The 18791-nt window shown below is 48.5% G+C and overlaps 2 protein-coding genes across 2 annotated transcripts in view; one reads left to right on the top strand and one right to left on the bottom strand.

Moving 5' to 3' along the window:
- The window catches only part of itih5 (inter-alpha-trypsin inhibitor heavy chain 5), a 33571-nt gene extending 25859 nt beyond the window's left edge, over window positions 1-7712 (bottom strand). The window contains 4 exon segments of the mRNA XM_033040154.1: window positions 3474-3557; window positions 4392-4555; window positions 5996-6043; window positions 7468-7712. Of these exon segments, the coding sequence (XP_032896045.1) occupies window positions 3474-3557; window positions 4392-4555; window positions 5996-6043; window positions 7468-7566 (395 nt within the window). The 5' untranslated portion in view covers window positions 7567-7712.
- An 8229-nt stretch (window positions 7713-15941) lies between these two features.
- Window positions 15942-18791, top strand: part of itih2 (inter-alpha-trypsin inhibitor heavy chain 2) — a 50285-nt gene continuing 47435 nt past the window's right edge. The window contains exon 1 of the mRNA XM_033040153.1: window positions 15942-16181. Within this exon, the coding sequence (XP_032896044.1) occupies window positions 16092-16181 (90 nt within the window). The 5' untranslated portion in view covers window positions 15942-16091. The remainder of the gene's footprint in view (window positions 16182-18791) is intronic.

Raw genomic sequence — 18791 nt, 5'->3', positions numbered from 1 at the left:
TAGGAGGGTAAACAGTCTGTGGTTGGGGTGAGAGCAGTCCTTGACGATGCTGAGCGCCCTCCGCAGACAACGCTTGCTTTGGACAGACTCAATGGAGGGGAGCGAGGAACCGGTGAAGCGTTCCAAAGACGTACAGGTTTGTTGGTTAATTGGCCCCTGTAAATTGTTCCTAGTGTGTGGGATAGAACTAATGTGATGGCTGGCCGGCGCGGACTCGGTGGGCCGAAGGGTCTGTTTCCGCGCTGTATCTCTAAACTAAACTCTAAACTCTAAACTGGGACGACAGATGGCACAATGGGCTAAGTGTTCGGCTGGCGACCGGAAGGTAGCCGGTTCGAATCCCGCTTGGAGTGCATACTGTCGTTGTGTCCTGTGTGTGAATGTGTGTGAATGTGTGTGAGTGATTGGTGGTGGTCGGACGGGGCCGTAGGCGCAGATTGGCAGCCACGCTTCCGTCAGTCTGCCCCAGGGCAGCTGTGGCTACAGAAGTAGCTTACCACCACCGAGTGTGACTGAGGAGTGAATGAATAATGCGATGTAAAGCGCCTTGAGTATTAGAAAGGCGCTATATAAATCCCATCCATTATTATTATTATTAAACTAAAGTGCGTGGAATTTATCTACTGGTTTGTAGCTGAGGCCAGGGTGTGACAAACTTACTTTGGGGAGTTGAGATTTCCAACGGTTTGAAACATTCAGTGGGCGAACATTCAATGGCAGCTGTTCTAGCCGTGTGCGAGAGGCAATTGAACACATCTTTTTTCTTGCAGCTATGCCGTTACAGACGTGTAATTTGAGAGAGAAAAAATCTGTGTAATTCTGATGGGAATGAGGAAAAAATATATAAAAAAGGAACGGAGCATTCTTTAGGAATGATGGCTCTTGTTATGTAGTTTAGTTTAGTTTAGTGATGCTGCATATAAACAGGCTCTTCTGCCCATTAACACCACACTATAGACAATAGACAATAGGTGCAGGAGTAGGCCATTCGGCCCTTCGAGCCAGCACCGACATTCATTATGTGAAAAGAAAGAGATTAGTTAAAACAAATGTAGGTCCCTTGCAGTCAGAAACGGGTGAGTTGATCATGGGGAACAAGGATATGGCGGACCAATTGAATAACTACTTTGGTTCCGTCTTCACTAAGGAAGACATAAATAATCTGCCGGAAATAGCAGGGGACCGCGGGTCAAAGGAGTTGGAGGAATTGAGTGAAATCCAGGTTAGCCGGGAAGTGGTGTTGGGTAAATTAAATGGATTAAAGTCCGATAAATCCCCAGGGCCAGATAGGCTGCATCCCAGAGTACTTAAGGAAGTAGCTCCAGAAATAGTGGATGCATTAGTAATAATCTTTCAAAACTCTTTAGATTCTGGAGTAGTTCCTGAGGATTGGCGGGTAGCAAACGTAACCCCACTTTTTAAGAAGGGAGGGAGAGAGAAAACGGGGAATTACAGACCAGTTAGTCTAACATCGGTAGTGGGGAAACTGCTAGAGTCAGTTATTAAAGATGGGATAGCAGCACATTTGGAAAGTGGTGAAATCATTGGACAAAGTCAGCATGGACAAAAGGTAAATCATGTCTGACGAATCTTATAGAATTTTTCGAGGATGTAACTAGTAGCGTGGATAGGGGAGAACCAGTGGATGTGGTGTATCTGGACTTCCAGAAGGCTTTCGACAAGGTCCCACATAAGAGATTAGTTTACAAACTTAAAGCACACGGCATTGGGGGTTCAGTATTGATGTGGATAGAGAACTGGCTGGCAAACAGGAAGCAAAGAGTAGGAGTAAACGGGTCCTTTTCACAATGGCAGGCAGTGACTAGTGGGGTACCGCAAGGCTCAGTGCTGGGACCCCAGCTATTTACAATATATATTAATGATCTGGATGAGGGAATTGAAGGCAATATCTCCAAGTTTGCGGATGACACTAAGCTGGGGGGCAGTGTTAGCTGTGAGGAGGATGCTAGGAGACTGCAAGGTGACTTGGATAGGCTGGGTGAGTGGGCAAATGTTTGGCAGATGCAGTATAATGTGGATAAATGTGAGGTTATCCATTTTGGTGGCAAAAACAGGAAAGCAGACTATTATCTAAATGGTGGCCGACTAGGAAAAGGGGAGATGCAGCGAGACCTGGGTGTCATGGTACACCAGTCATTGAAAGTGGGCATGCAGGTGCAGCAGGCAGTGAAGAAAGCGAATGGTATGTTAGCTTTCATAGCAAAAGGATTTGAGTATAGGAGCAGGGAGGTTCTACTGCAGTTGTACAGGGTCTGGGTGAGACCACACCTGGAGTATTGCGTACAGTTTTGGTCTCCAAATCTGAGGAAGGACATTATTGCCATAGAGGGAGTGCAGAGAAGGTTCACCAGACTGATCCCTGGGATGTCAGGACTGTCTTATGAAGAAAGACTGGATAGACTTGGTTTATACTCTCTAGAATTTAGGAGATTGAGAGGGGATCTTATAGAAACTTACAAAATTCTTAAGGGGTTGGACAGGCTAGATGCAGGAAGATTGCTCCCGATGTTGGGGAAGTCCAGGACAAGGGGTCACAGCTTAAGGATAATGGGGAAATCCTTTAAAACCGAGATGAGAAGAACTTTTTTCACACAGAGAGTGGTGAATCTCTGGAACTCCCTGCCACAGAGGGTAGTCGAGGCCAGTTCATTGGCTATTTTTAAGAGGGAGTTAGATGTGGCCCTTGTGGCTAAGGGGATCAGAGGGTATGGAGAGAAGGCGGGTACGGGATACTGAGTTGGATGATCAGCCATGATCATATTGAATGGCGTGCAGGCTCGAAGGGCCGAATGGCCTACTCCTGCACCTAATTTCTATGTTTCTATGTTTCTATGTTTCATTGTGATCATGGCTGATCATCCACAATCAGTACCCCGTTCCTGCCTTCGCCCCATATCCCCTGACTCCGCTATCTTTAAGAGCCCTATCTAGCTCTCTCTTGAAAGTATCCAGAGAACCTGCCTCCACCGCCCTCTGAGGCAGAGAATTCCACAGACTCACAACTCTCTGTGTGAAAAAGTGTTTCCTCGTCTCCGTTCTAAATGGCCTACCCCTTATTCTTGAACTGTGGCCCCTGGTTCTGGACTCCCCCAACATTGGGAACATGTTTCCTGCCTCTAGCGTGTCCAAACGCTTAACAATCTTATATGTTTCAATAAGATATCCTCTCATCCTTCTAAACTCCAGAGTGTACAAGCCCAGCCGCTCCATTCTCTCAGCATATGACAGTCCCGGCATTCCGGGAATTTTTACCGATGTCAAATTAACCTTCAGTTTACAAAAATAATCTAAAATCTAAAGTCTATTCCTACACTCTTATACTTAAGTTTGATTGAGCTTCGATATGGTAAGATTTTTACTGAGCTGTTTGCAAACATCGGAATTCCACGGTACCAAGGCACATGTGACAACAAAGAACCTTTGAACCATTGTATAAGGAGTTGATCACCTACCCATTTTTCCCAGAATATTCTTTCCCTTTCGATTTCATTGCTTTTCCTGAAACTTCGCTCTGATGCACTTTATTGCCAATAATCCTGGGGAGAAAACGAAAGCAGAGGTCAGACAATCATTAAATAGGCAGTCACGGTGGTGCAGCGGGTAGAGCTGCTGCCTCACAGCGCCAGAGACCCGGGTTCCATCCTGACTACGGGCGCTGTCTGTACGGAGTTTGTACGTTCTCCCCGTGACCTGCGTGGGTTTTCTCCGGGATCTTCGGTTTCCTCCCACACTCCAAAGACGTGCGGGTTTGTTGGTACAATGGCTTGGCGTAAATATAAAATTGTCCCTGGTGTGTGTGGGATAGTGTTAGTGTGCGGGGATCGCTGGTCGGCACGGGCTCGCTGGGCCGAAGGGCCTGTTTCCGCGCTGTATCGCTAAACTAAACTAATTTGTGACCCTTCAGTCCCTCAGTCTGAAGAAGGTTCTTGACCCAAAACGTCACCCATTCCTTCTCTCCAGAGATGCTGCCTGTCCTGCTGAGTTACTCCAGCATTTTGTGCCTGTCTGCATTTCATTCCTACACATTATCATTAAATAACAACAGACGTCAGTCAGTGTTCAACTGCAGATGCGGGAAAATCGAAGGTAGACAAAATTGCTGGAGAAACTATGGAGCGAAGGAATAGGTGACGTTTCGGGTTACTCCAGCATTTTGTGTCTACATGGATAGGACAGGTTTGGAGGGATATGGACCAAGCGCAGGCAAGTGGGACTAGTGTAGCTGGGACATGTTGGCCCTGTGTGGGCAGGTTGGGCTGAAGGGCCTGTTTCCACACTCTATGGTTCTATCTATGACTATATCTCAATGGGCCGAATGGCCTAATTCTGCTCCCACGGCTCGTGGACTCATGAATCAGTTTAATACCTACATGGTGAAGTTGGAGATGAAGGCAGAGGCTGGGAACTGCATCTTGAAGACGGCATCTTTGGCCCGCAGAGCGCGGTTGACCATGGTACATGAAACGGCCGTGAACGCGTAGCGAGAGAAGATGGTGGATTTGACGATGAAGTCCGTCATGTGAGGTTTACTGTCCTGCAAGGAAAGAAAGCAACGTCGGGAAAGGAGGGTGATACAATCCCGAAAAACGCGTGGATAGTAGTCTAGTTTAGTTTACACCAAGACAATGAACCCACAGAGTCTGTCTGCCCATCGAGTACCCATACACACAAGTTCGATATTGCCCACTGTCCGATCCATTGCCTTCAGTTACAGTCTGAGTCGCACTTTGGGAGGGCAAATGAAAGGAGAAAGTATACAATTAATGGCGGGACCCTTAAAGCTCTGTCCCACGGTACGAGTTCATTCCAAGAGTTCTCCCGAGTTTGCCCTGATTCGAACTCGGAGATTTACGGTAATGGCCGCTCGTCGGTACTTGGGGCTCTCGTGGACATTTTTCAACATGTTGAAAAATCTTCACGAGTCTTCCCGAGTACCTGCCGTTAGCGAGTCTTCCCGAGTACCTGCCGTTAGCGTTACGAGCCGCTAAGAGACGTCCCCGAGCTCCGACCTACCTGCTACGTTCATTCTCCGTGCTTACCACGAGTTTGATTTGTTTTTAAACTTGGGAGAGCTCTTGGAATGAACTCGCACCGTGGGACAGGGTAATTAACAGCATTGGAAAGAGTGGCCTTGTATTCACTGGAATTTAGAAGGATGAGAGGGAATCTTATTGAAACATATAAGATTATTAAGGGTTAGGACACGCTAGAGGCAGGAAACATGTTCCCGATGTTGGGGGAGTCCAGAACCAGGGGCCACACAGTTTAAGAATAAGGGGTAAGCCATTTAGAACGGAGACGAGGAAACACTTTTTCTCACAGAGAGTTGTGAGTCTGTGGAATTCTCTGCCTCAGAGGGCGGTGGAGGCCGGTTCTCTGGATACTTTCAAGAGAGAGCTAGATAGGGCTCTTAAAAATAGCGGAGTCAGGGGACATGGGGAGAAGGCAGGAACGGGGTACTGATTGGGGATGATCAGCCATGATCATATTGACTCGAAGGGCCGAATAGCCTACTCCTGCACCTATTGTCTATTGTCTACAGGGAGAAGGCAGGACAATGGGGCTGAGAGGGAGAGATAGATCAGCCATGATTGAATGGCGGAGTAGACCCGATGGGCCGAATAGCCTAATTCTGCTCCATTCACTTCTGACCTTATGAACTTGGTGTAGCTGGGACATGTTGGCCGGTGTGGGCAAGTCGGGCCGGAGGACCTGTTTCCACGCTGTATCACTCTGTGACTGTTTTTTAAAAAAAATTCATCTTTTGGAGTTATTTTGTCGTTTCAAAGATGGTGCGGGGAGTCAGGATTGAGGGGTCAGGTGCTCGACCTACAAGGGCGAAGGTCGCAAACGCCTTAAACCCTCAGGGCTGGTTCAAAAACCGAAGCCGTTCCCAAAATAACCCCACTAACATCGAGATCAGATTTGTTGACCCTCTGTGTAAAATGGGTCGAGAAACTAACACGGGACTTACCGGTCTGGGCAAAATAATCGCCTGTCTTGCTGGACGTTGCTGGCCTTCCTGAGATAGAGAGAGAGAGGGAGAGGAAAAAAATCAAGGAGCATTGCAAAGTGTTTAAGAAGGAACTGCAGATGCTGGAAAATCGAAGGTAGACAAAAATGCTGGAGAAACTCAGCGGGTGCAGCAGCATCTATGGAGCGAAGGAAATAGGCAACGTTTCGTCCCGAAACGTTGCCCATTTCCTTCGCTCCATAGATGCTACTGCACCCGCTGAGTTTCTCCAGCACTTTTGTCTACCAAGAGCATTGCAATCTGTTGTCATGTAATCCTTGTATCAGTTTCATCGTTCAATTCAATTTTCGAGTTGGTGCCAAAACAGCAAATACATTAAATCAGCAGATAGACAATGGACAATAGCTGCAGGAGTAGGCCATTCGGCCCTTCGAGCCAGCACCACCATTCAATGTGATCATGGCTGATCATCCCCAATCAGTTCCTGCCTTCTCCCCATATCCCCTGACTCCGCTATCTTAAAGAGCCCTATCTAGCTCTCTCTTGAAAGTATCCAGAGAACCTGCCTCCACCGCCCGCTGAGGCAGATAATTCTCAGATGGCTTACCCCTTATTCTTAAACTGTGGTCCCTGGTTCTGGACTCCCCCAACATCTGGAACGTGTTTCCTGTCTCTAGCGTATCCAAGCCCTTAACATAGAAACATAGAAACATAGAAAATAGGTGCAGGAGTAGGCCATTCGGCCCTTCGAGCCTGCACTGCCATTCAATATGATCATGGCTGATCATCCAACTCAGTAACCTGTACCTGCCTTCTCTCCATACCCCCTGATCCCTTTAGCCACAAGGGCCACATCTAACTCCCTCTTAAATATAGCCAATGAACTGGCCTCAACTACATTCCAGGGATTCACCACTCTCTGTGTGAAAAATATTTTTCTCATCTCGGTCCTAAAAGATTTCCCCCTTATCCTTAAACTGTGACCCCTTGTTCTGGACTTCCCCAACATCGGGAATAATCTTCCCGCATCTAGCCTGTCCAGCCCCTTAAGAATTTTGTACGTTTCTATAAGATCTTAGAACAAATAACAATCTTATATGTTTCAATCGGATCATTAAATCATTACAGTAGATCCAATATCCATGAAAAATCAACTAAAAATCCAATGGAAAACAAGTTGGACAAACTAATAAGTTGAGCGTTTGTCCAAAGTCCCCTGGTTTCTGAAGAAGGGTCTCGACCCAAAACGTCGCCTATTCCCTTCTCTCCAGAGATGCCGCTGTCTGTCCCGCTGAGTTACTCCAGCATTTTGTGTCTAACTTCCCCGTTTACACGTTGTGTTTCCCGGCAAGGGTTCGGTTTATTAGTTTCTAACGCGGTTGGGATTCAAGTATCGATTAGTGGGGACTTCAGACAAAGTTGTAAGAACTACCAAACTTTTTTTTTTTTGCGAGTGGCTGATAGTAACTTACAGGTTGAGGCAGGGAGATCGCGTTATAGTCCATGTCGGCGTGAGCACCTCCAGTCCCAAGGGTCAGGTAGTAGGTCGCCAGTAAGAGGAGAGCGCCCATGTTCAGCTGTGTGGAGGTGGCCCGCGGTCTGAGACTGACCGGCGTGAGCGAGGTCCGGCAGCGCTGTGTACAACACACTAGCTCTGGGCTGGGCTGGATCTTGGCATAACCTCGCCTGCTCCCAGCTCTCTCCTTCTCAACCCTCTGAATGTTGTAGTCGGCAGGGCAGTACACTCTGCATATCGCCAACTTGGACAATATTGCTTTAAAAAAAATAAAATGTCAAGCCAGTTAACCTACAAACCTGTTGAAGAAGGAACTGCAGATGCTGGAAAATTGAAGGTTGACAAAAGTGCTGGAGAAACTTTCTGCCGCTGAAACTTTGCACCCGCTGAGTTTCTCCAGCACTTTTGTCAACCTACAAACCTGCACGTCTTTGGAGTGTGGGAGGAAACGGAATATCTCGGAGAAAACCCACCCAGGTCACGGGGAGAACTTGCAAACTCCGTACAGACAGCACCAGTAGTCGGGATTGAACCCGGGTCCCTGGCGCTGCATTTTTTTGCTGGAAGGCAGCAACTCTACCGCTGTGCCACCGTGACTGCCCCCTCTCTCCCCCCCCTCGCTCTCCACCCCCCCCCCCCTCGATCTCTCCTCTCCCTCTCTCCCCCTCCCTCTCCCCTCCCCCTCTCTCCCTCCCCCTCTCCCCCTCTCCCCCCTCTCTCTCTCTCCCTCTCTCTCTCCCTCTCTCCCTCTCTCCCTCTCTCCCCTTTCCCTCCCTCTCCCCCCCTCTCTCCCCCCCTCTCTCCCCCCCTCTCTCTCTCCCCCCCCTCTCTCTCCCCCCCCTCTCTCTCCCCCCCTCTCTCTCCCCCCCTCCCCCCCTCTCCTCCCCTGCGGGGTAACTTTTTCACACAGAGGGTGGTGGGTGTGTGGAAAGAGCTGCCAGAGGAGGTAGTTGAGGCCGGGATTATCGCAATGTTTAAGAAACATTTAGACAGGTACATGGATAGGACAGGTTTAGAGGGAAATGGGCCAAATGCAGGCAGGTAGGACTAGAGTAGATGGGGCATGTTGGCCGGTGTGGGCAAGTTGGACCGAAAGGCATGTTTTCATGCTGTATCACTGGATGAATAGATCAGGTAGAAGCACAGAGTCCTTTATGCAGGGTAGGGGGATTGAGAGCTGGAGGATATAGGTTTAAGGTGAGGGGGGGAAAGATTTAATAGTGATATGAGGGGCAACATTTTTTACACAAAGGGTCCATGACTCCATGACTTGGGTCTCATCTGGTGCCCTGTTGGCCGATGTTGGTCTGACTGAACTGATTTCAACTTGTGGCTGAGTTCTGGTTTGCATCTGTAGACAACACAATCTCCGCTTGAATTGAGCTAAGCCTCGTTATTGGCAACACTGCCAAGTGGCGGCTGTCTCTGAGGCAACGTTAGCCTGGGATCCTCAGCACTGCTAGCAGCCGCGGTGAAGAACGTCCTTGTGGGCAGACATAGATGATTGACAATAGACAATAGGTGCAGGAGTAGGCCATTCGGCCCTTCGAGCCAGCACCGCCATTCAATGTGATCATGGCTGATCATCCCCAATCTGTACCCCGTTCCTGCCTTCTCCCCATATCCCCTGACTCCGTTATTTTTAAGAGCCCTATCTAACTCTCTCTTGAAAGTATCCAGAGAACCGGCCTCCATCGCCCTCTGAGGCAGAGAATTCCACAGACTCACCACTCTCTGTGAGAAAAAGCGTTTCCTCGTCTCCATTCAAAATAGCTTACTCCTTATTCTTAAACTGTGGCCCCTAGTTCTGGACTCCCCCAACATCGGGAACATGTTTCCTGCCTCTAGCCAATTAATCTACAAAACTGTTCGTCTTTGGGGTGTGGGAGGAATCCGGAGATCCCGGTGAAAATCCACGCAGGTCATGGGGAGAACGTAGAAACTCCATACAGACAGCACCCGTAGTCGGGATCGAAACCGGGTCTCTGCCGATGTAAGGCAGCAACTCTACCGATGTGCTACAGTGCCACCCGATACATGGATTCCACAGATTCACCATCCTCTGACTAAAAGGTATTTCACTTTTCTGTTATGCTTTGCCCCTTTCACCTCATAGCTCTCTCCTTTATGGGTCTGCCCCTTCTTACGCCACTTTTTCGGCGACTGCCGGCACCCGTCATTGTTCGTTGCAGGTTGGCGAGAATTTTCACCCTGTTGAAAGTGTTGAAAATCCAGCGGCGACCAGAATGACGCTACGACTCTTTGGGCGACTGAGGAGACGACTCACGACCGTACAGGCGACATGTCGCGGGGGTGAAGCCTGTACGGTCGTGAGTCGTCTCCTCAGTCGCCCAAAGAGTCGTACCTTGTTCTGGTCGCCGCTGGATTTTCAACATGTTGAACATTTTCGGCGACCTGCAACGACCTATGACGGGTGCCGGCAGTCGCCGAAAAAATCCCGTAAGTGGGACAGCCCCATTAGTGTCGGGCATTCCCATCCTACAAATGTGTTTCTGACTCTGTAATTACTGCGGGGAGGTTACATGTAAAGTTTTTTTTCCAGTACTCTTTTATTCCCGGCCAACTTTTTTTCCGCTTGTCAATTTCCAAGGATATGGTTCTCTAGTTCCTAATCAAATCTCCATTGTAACAAATTTGTGAAACACAAATTGTGTTCCCAAATTAATTCGTCATGTTTCTGTCCAATTTGTCTTCTGGAAACAGGCATTATCGAACTGTGTCCTACCTGTTGAAACTTACACAATAATGAAAGGCAGAGATAGAGTGGATGTGGAGAGGATGTTTCCACTGGTTGGAGAGTCCAGGACCTGAGGTCACAGCCTCAGAATTAAAGGAGGAAGGAGGTGAGGAGGAACTTCTTTAGTCAGACGGTAGTTAATCTGTGGAACTCATTGCCACAGACGGCTCTGGAGGCCAAGTCAGTGGATATTTTTAAGGCAGAGAGAGACAAATTCTTGATTAGAATGGGTGTCAAGGGTTATGGGGGAGAAGGCAGGAAAATGGGATTAGGAGGCGGAGATCAGCCATGATTGAATGACAGATTCGACGGGCCGAATGGCATAATTTGACTCCTATAACTTGTGAAATTGGAGCAGGTGTAGGCCACTCAGCCCCTCAAGACTACCCAGCCTCTCACTATGATTATGGCTGATCTACCTTGGAAAAATTGGATTAGGAGGCTGAGATCAGCCATGATTGAATGGCGGAGTGGACTCGATGGGCCGAATGGCCTTATTCTACTCCTATAACTTGTTGACTTGTATAACAGAGGTAAACAGTGCCCAATATCTGAACAATAAATAAATACTGGTCTGATCAGGACCACATTCTGAAAAATTAATAAAGAAGAAAAAGTACCAGAACAGCTGGTTCATACAATAAAAAATGAGTTAACATTGATGATGGCTATCACAGATTCACTTAATTCATTGTTTTTCAAATTCCCCAGCTGCTAGTATGAAATGTAACCCCGTGTATTGGGAAGTTAGCGCAGGTCTTCACACTACCACACGTTCGGGTCCGCGCAGTGGTGCAGCGGTAGAGTTGCTGCCTCACAGCGCCAGAGACCCGGGTTCGATCCCGACTACAGGTGCTGTCTGTGCGGAGTTTGCACGTTCTCCCCGTGAACGGCGTGGATTTTCACCGCGATCTCCGGTTTCCTCCCACACTCCAAAGACGTGCGGGTTTGTAGGTTAATTGGCTTTGGTATAAATGTAAAAATTGCCCCTAGTGGGCGTAGGATAGTGTTAGTGTGTGCGGGGATCGCTGGTCGGCGCGGACCCGGTGGGCCGAAGGGCCTGTTTCCGCGCTGTATCTCTAAACTAAACTAAACTGAACTAAATGTATGCGCACTTGGTTGTGGGGGACGGGGAGAGAGAGGAGGGGGAAGGAAGGGGTCATGACTGTGAAAAAATTCAAAGCTCCTTAATATTTACCAAAAGCTTTTGGATAAGATAGTTCCATTATCATTTATAAATCCCTCCACTGAATACCCATTTACTTGGAAACTGGCTTGCAGCACTTCAGAGCGATGATAATATTCCTTAGCCACCACTTGATGGAAGTCAATGGGGCACCGACTGTTCTCTGGCTGATAGGAGACACGTCAAGTGTGTTTAAATTTGTACTGTTGCGCTTTGAGGCCCCCATTGAAATTCTGCATTAATGCACAGATTGTAAGGAGGAGCATTCTGTTTAAAATCCCATCTTCAATTATTTAAAAACACACACACATGGCCCTCTGAGAGCTTCCATATACTCGCTAGCATTTAGAAGATTGAGGGGGGATCTTATAGAAACATACAAAATTATTAAGAGGTTGGACAGGCTGGATGCAGGAAGATTGTTCCCGATGTTGGGGAAGTCCAGAACAAGGGGTCACAGTTTAAGGATAAGGAGGAAGTCTTTTAGGGCCGAGATGAGAAAAACATTTTTCACACAGAGGGTGGTGAATCTCTGGAATTCTCTGCCACAGAAGGTAGTTGAGGCCAGTTCAGTGGCTATATTTAAGAGGGAGTTAGATGTGGCCCTTGTGGCTAAAGGGATCAGGGGGTATGGAGAGAAGGCAGGTACTGAGTTGGATGATCAACCATGATCATATTGAATGGCGGTGCAGGCTCGAAGGGCCGAATGGCCTACTCCTGCACCTATTTTCTATGTTTCTATGTTTCCATGCAAGGTAGGCCCTGCTATGTTCCTCTTGCTGACTAAAGTCTCCCTCTGCATGTCCACGTGCCTTTCCAAAAGTCTCTTAAGCACCACTATCGTATCTGCCTCCGGTACCACATTCTTGACTTAAGTTCCTCCTGCACTTTGCGTTTTGCACAATATTCCAGCATCTGCGGTTCCTTTTGCCTCCATTCTACCGCTGATATTTATTTGTTATCCATCTCTACTCGGCCACTGGAGGGCAGCAAAGAGTCAACCTCATGTTGATTAGTTCCGGGAGCTGAATTAGGCCATTCGGCCCATCGAGTCTACTCCCCCATCCAATCATGGCTGATCTATCTTTCCCTCCCAACCCCATTCTCCTGCTTTCTCCCCTTTACACCTGACACCCGTACTGATCAAGAATCTGTCAATCTCCCCTTTAAAGATATCCATCGACTTGGCCTCCACAGCCGCCTGCGGCAATGAATTCCACAGATTCACCACCCTCTGACTTAAGAAATTCCTCCTCATCTCCTTCCTAAAGGAACGTCTTTTAATTCTGAGGCTGTGACCTCTGGTCCTAGACTCTCCCACCAGTGGAAACATCCTCTCCACATCCACTCTATCCAGGCCTTTCACTATTCAGTATGTTTCAATGAATTCTCCCCTCATCCTTCTAAACTCCAGCGAGTACAGGCCCAGTGCCGACAAACACTCATCATATACTAACCTACTCATTCCTGGGATCATTCTCGTAAACCTCCTCTGGACCCTCTCTAGAGCCAGCACATCTCGGGTTGCCAACTGTCCCGTATTAGCCGGGACATCCCGTATATTGGGCTAAATTGGTTTGTCCCGTACAGGACCGCCCTTGTCCCGTATTTGACCGCTACCACTCGAGTCGAGGGGACTGTCCCCCGTCCCGACGTAGTGCAGCCCATGGAGTGCAGCAGCAGCAGCAGCAGCAGCGCCTCGCCCGTGGCCCCGTCGTTCGGTCGGCAGCCCGGCCAGCTGTCCGACCTTCGGACCTTCACTTACCGCCGACACCACCACCGCCCCTCCTTCTCACGGCCGATCATCGGTTCATGAGTTGGACGGGGCGCCGGACTTTGCGCGCGGCCCCCGGGCCAAAACTCCTCAGCTGGCCCGCCGGCTGGGCTTTGTGTGCAGTCCAGCACCCGGGGCCAACTCATCATTCACCCAGACACGGCCCAGTCGGTCAACGAATTGCCGTCGGGAATTTGTCCCGTATTTTGACTGTTTGTCCCTTATTTGGGAGTGAGAAAGTTGGCAACAATCGGCACATCCTTCCTCAGATATTGGGCCCAAAACTGCTCACAATATTCCAAATGCGGCCTGACCAGCGTTATGTCCCTGTTTTTTTTATATTTGAGGAAAGAGAATTGGTTTGAAGGGCCTGTCACAATTGGGCGACCTAATCCGAGAGATCTGGCGAGTTTGCCCTCGACTCATACTCGCAGCACGGTCGACACGAGGTCGTAGGAGGTCTTCGTAACTCTCCTTCATGCTCGAGAGTGGTCCCCGCGTACTCCACGCCTCAGCTAGGTTGCGGCGTTTTTTTCAATATGTTGAAAAATGCCCGCGAGTAAAAAAAGGTCGCCATGGAAAAAATCTATACTTTTTTTACTAGTGGGTTTAGTCGTAGTAGGTCGGCACGTTAGTCGTAGGTAGTCGATGGTAGTCGAGGATAGTCTTCATCATAGTCGAAGGGAGGTCGAAGGAGATCGACGGAGGTCGTCTTCACTCTCCACTATTCGGTGTCCAATTTTACCAAAGTTAGTTGTAGCTGGTCTTCAACATAGTGGAAGGAGGTCTTCAACATGTCATTTTTTTTAAACTCTTCTAAACTCGTCAATTAGGTCGTCCAAGTGGGACAGCCCCTTTAGTGCAATCTCCAATCTGACTGACAATGACACTCTCTCGTTGTTACTCCCCTGGAGTGCTGCACTGCCCCTGAAGTCTGGTGGCCTGTATAATTGTCTCTGAGTGTAGGTAATCAAATTAGATTAGTCTACACAAATTAGTTTTGTGTTCCGTAATGCATGTCAATGAGATGGAAGGGGCGCAGAGAAAATGTTTTCAAGAGTGAGTTAGATTTAGCTCATCGGGCTAAAGGAATCAAGGGATATGGGGAGGTGGACAAAAATGCTGGAGAAACTCAGCGGGTGAGGCAGCATCTATGGAGCGAAGGAATAGGTGACGTTTTGGGTGGAAATCGACCTGAAACATCGCCTTTCTTCACTGCCTGCAGGTGCAGCATGCAGTGAAGAAAGCGAATGGTATGTTAGCTTTCATAGCAAAAGGATTTGAGTATAGGAGCAGGGAGGTTCTACTGCAGTTGTACAGGGTCTTGGTGAGACCACACCTGGAGTATTGCGTACAGTTTTGGTCTCCAAATCTGAGGAAGGACATTATAGCCACAGAGGGAGTACAGAGAAGGTTCACCAGACTGATTCCTGGGATGTCAGGACTTTCATATGAAGAAAGACTGGATAGACTTGCCTTGTACACGCTAGAATTTAGGAGATTGAGAGGGGATCTTATAGAAACGTACAAAATTCTTAAGGGGTTGGACAGGCTAGATGCAGGAAGATTGTTCCCGATGTTGGGGAAGTCCAGGACAATATTCCTTCGCTCCATAGATGCTGCCTCACCCACTGAGTTTCTCCAACATTTTTGAAAACCTCCGATTTTTCCAGCATCTGCAGTTCTTTCGAGCGGCTGGGCTTGTCCACTCTGGAGTTTAGAAGGATGAGAGGGAATCTTATTGAAACATATAAGATTGGACACGCTTGGACACACTAGAGGCAGGAAACATGTTCCCGATGTTGGGGGAATCCAGAACCAGGGGCCACACACAGTTTAAGAATAAAGGGCAAGCCATCTAGAACGGAGACGAGGAAACACTTTTTCTCACAGAGAGTGGTGAGTCTGTGGAATTCTCTGCCTCAGAGGGCAGTGGAGGCTGGTTCTCTCGATATGGGGAGAAGGCAGGAACGGGGTACTGATTGTGGATGATCACATTGAATGGCGGTGCTAGATCGAAGGGCCTGAATGGCCTACTCTTGCACCTATTGTGTGAATGTGTGTGAATGTGTGTGAGTGATTGGTGGTGGTCGGAGGGGCCGTAGGCGCAGATTGGCAGCCACGCTTCCGTCAGTCTGCCCCAGGACAGCTGTGGCTACAGAAGTAGCTTACCACCACCGAGTGTGACTGAGGAGTGAATGAATAATGCGATGTAAAGCGCCTTGAGTATTAGAAAGGCGCTATATAAATCCCATCCATTATTATTAGTATTATTGTCTATTGTCTATTGTCTAAAAAGCCAATGTAACTCAGCGGGCCAGGCAGTATCTCTGGAGGGAAGGTTTCAGGTCGAGACCCTTCTTCAGACTGATGTTGGGGAACTTACGCGGAGATCGCTGGTCGGTGCGGGCTCGGTGGGCCGAAGGGCCTGTTTCCGTGCTGTATCTCTCAACTAAACTAAACTATGAAAGCAAGCTTTCTTTATCATATTCTACGCCTTCGTGTATAAAATGCACCAGGTTTCTCTCAGTCACAGAGTTTGTTTTATTAATTGAACTCCGTGGTAAAAACTCTAAAACCACCGCAAAGATTCTGCAAATCAAGAGGAAAATCAATCAGGCATTCACTGGTTATCTTCTGCAAGTACCAGAGGACAACATGATGTTTATACAACCTCTGCCGCTTATTTAGCTTATTTTGTAACATACTCAGGACAAATATTGACCATAGCTCTGGGGGGAGTGTTGATTAGATGAAGAAAGGGACTTCAGCAGTAACCTCTTCTTTGCTCAAAGTTATAAGAGAACTGTTGCACCTAGAGCTGTCCTCACTCACATCGGTGTGGGACCTTTGTCGGAGAACATGAAACACCTTATCCTGCTTGTGTGGTTCTTCCTCACACACGAAGCTCAAAGCCTTCATATCATTGCTGGTGACTTCAGTCAGCTACAAGTAAGTGTGGGCGGCAGGGTGGCGCAGCGGGAGAGTTTCTGCCTCGCGGCGCCAGAGAAGCGGGTTCCATCCTGACCTCGGCTGCCGTCTGTGTGTGTGGAGTTTGCACGTTCTCCCCACGGCCGCGTGGGTTTTCTCCTGGTGCTCCGGTTGTCTCCCAAAGACGTACAGGTTCGTAGGGTGACGTTTCACAGAGTGCCGGAGTAACTCAGCGGGTCAGGCAGCATCTGTGGAGAACGTGGATAGGTGACGTTTCACAGAGTGCTGGAGTAACTCAGCGGGTCAGGCAGCATCTGTGGAGAACGTGGATAGGTGATGTTTCACAGAGTGCTGGAGTAACTCAGCGGGTCAGGCAGCATCTGTGGAGAACATGGATAGGTGACGTTTCACAGAGTGCTGGAGTAACTCAGCGGGTGCAGCAGCATCTATGGAGCTAAGGAAATAGGCAACGTTTCGGGTCGAAACCCTTCCGGGTTTCGGCCCAAAACGTTGCCTATTTCCAGAAGGGTTTCGGCTCGAAACGTTGCCTATTTCCTTCGCTCCATAGATGCTGCTGCACCATAACTCCGCGGGTCAGGCAGCATCTGTGGAGAACGTGGATAGGTGACGTTTCACAGAGTGCTGGAGTAACTCAGCGGGTCATGCAGCATCTCTGGAGACAAGGAACGCGTGATGTTTGGGGTCGAGAGGAAGGGTCTCGACCTGAAACGCCAACCATTCCTTCTATCCAGAGATGCTGCCTGACCCGCTGAGTTACTCCAGCGTTTTGTGTCTATCTTCAGTGTACACCGGCATCTGCAGCTCGTTTGTAGGTTTGTAGATTAATTGGCATCTGTAAATAGTAAATTGTCCCTGGAGTATTGCGTACAGTTTTCGTCTCCAAATCTGAGGAAAGACATTCTTGCCATAGAGGGAGTACAGAGAAGGTTCAGCAGACTGATTCCTAGGATGTCAGGACTTTCATGTGAAGAAAGACTGGATAGTCTCGGCTTGTACACGCTAGAATTTAGAAGATTGAGGGGGGATCTTATAAAAACTTACAAAATTCTTAAGGGGTTGGACAGGCTAGATGCAGGAAGATTGTTCCCGATGTTGGGGAAGTCCAGAACAAGGGGGTCACAGTTTAAGGATAAGGGGGAAATCTTTTAGGACCGAGATGAGAAAAACATTTTTCACACAGAGAGTGGTGAACTTGTGGAATTCTCTGCCACAGAAGGTAGTTGAGGCCAGTTCATTGGCTATATTAAAGAGGGAGTTAGATGTGGCCCTTGTGGCTAAAGGGATCAGAGGGTATGGAGAGAAGGCAGGTACAGGATACTGAGTTGGATGATCAGCCATGATCATATTGAATGGCGGTGCAGGCTCGAAGGGCCGAATGGCCTACTCCTGCACCTATTGTCTATGTTTCTATGCCCCTAGTGTGTGTAGGATAGTGCTAGTGTGCAGGGTAATCGCTGGATGGCGCAGGCTCGGTGGGCCAAAGGGCCTGTTTCCGCGCTGTATCTCTAAAGCCTAAAAGTTCAACTTCCATCATTACGAGAGGCATAGATTGGATAGACGCTCAGAAAATGTCACCCAGTGTGCAATTGTAAAAGTCTAGAGGGCTTAGTTTAAGGAGAGAGGGGTAAAGTTTAGAGGAGATTTTACACAGAGGTTGGTGGGTATTTGGAGGCAGATGCTACAGGGATAAACTGACTGATCAGACTTCAATGCCAGAGAGTTGTAAGTGTGGAATTCTCTGCCTTCAGAGGCCTGTTCTCTGGATACTTTTGAGAGAGAGCTAGATAGGGCTCTTAGAGATAGCGGAGTCTGGGAATATGGGGAGAAGGCAGGAACGGGGTACTGAGTGTGGATGATCAGCCATGATCACATTGATTGGTGGTGCTGGCTCGAAGGGCCGAATGGCCTACTCCTGCACCTATTGTCAATTGTCTATAATGTTGCCTAAATGCTGCACCCTTCCTCCTTCATCTCTGCGCTGGGCATGGCTTGATGGCATTCATGTGTAGGAAAGAACTGCAGATGCTGGTTTGAACCGAAGATAGACACAAAATGCTGGAGTAACTCAGCGGGTCAGGCAGCATCTGTGGAGAACATGGATAGGTGACATTTCACAGATTTCGACCTGAAACGTCAGCTATTCCTTCTCTCCTGAGATGCTGCCTGACCCGCTGAGTTACTCCAGCATTTTGCATCTAATCATCCTGTATTTGTTTATGATGAAGAGTTAATGAAACCTTTTTAACTCACAAAAATATCTCTGTGGTTGTGACACAAGGAACTGTAAACGTTATAATCTTGAGTAAAATACAGAGTGCTGGAGTAACTCAGCGGGTCAGGCAGCATCTGTGGAGAACATGGATAGGTGACGTTTCACAGAGTGCTGGAGTAACTCAGCGGGTCAGGCAGCGGCACGGCAGGTACTTTAAAACTTTGACCGCCGGCCTGCGGCCTACACCAGCCTGAAGCCGCGGTCTCTGGTTGGGAAGAGCCGATCCTGGACTCACCTTGACTTTGACTTTGTCCCTTACCATCTGGACGCCCGCAGCAACGGCTGTGGAGGGTGGAGGTCCCGACCACGGGGGAAAATGGAGGTGGACTGGCCAAACT

The sequence above is a fragment of the Amblyraja radiata genome, chromosome 21 (genome assembly GCF_010909765.2).
Source record: "Amblyraja radiata isolate CabotCenter1 chromosome 21, sAmbRad1.1.pri, whole genome shotgun sequence".
Classification (NCBI taxonomy): domain Eukaryota; kingdom Metazoa; phylum Chordata; class Chondrichthyes; order Rajiformes; family Rajidae; genus Amblyraja; species Amblyraja radiata.
This window is presented reverse-complemented; position numbering and strand designations above follow the sequence as displayed.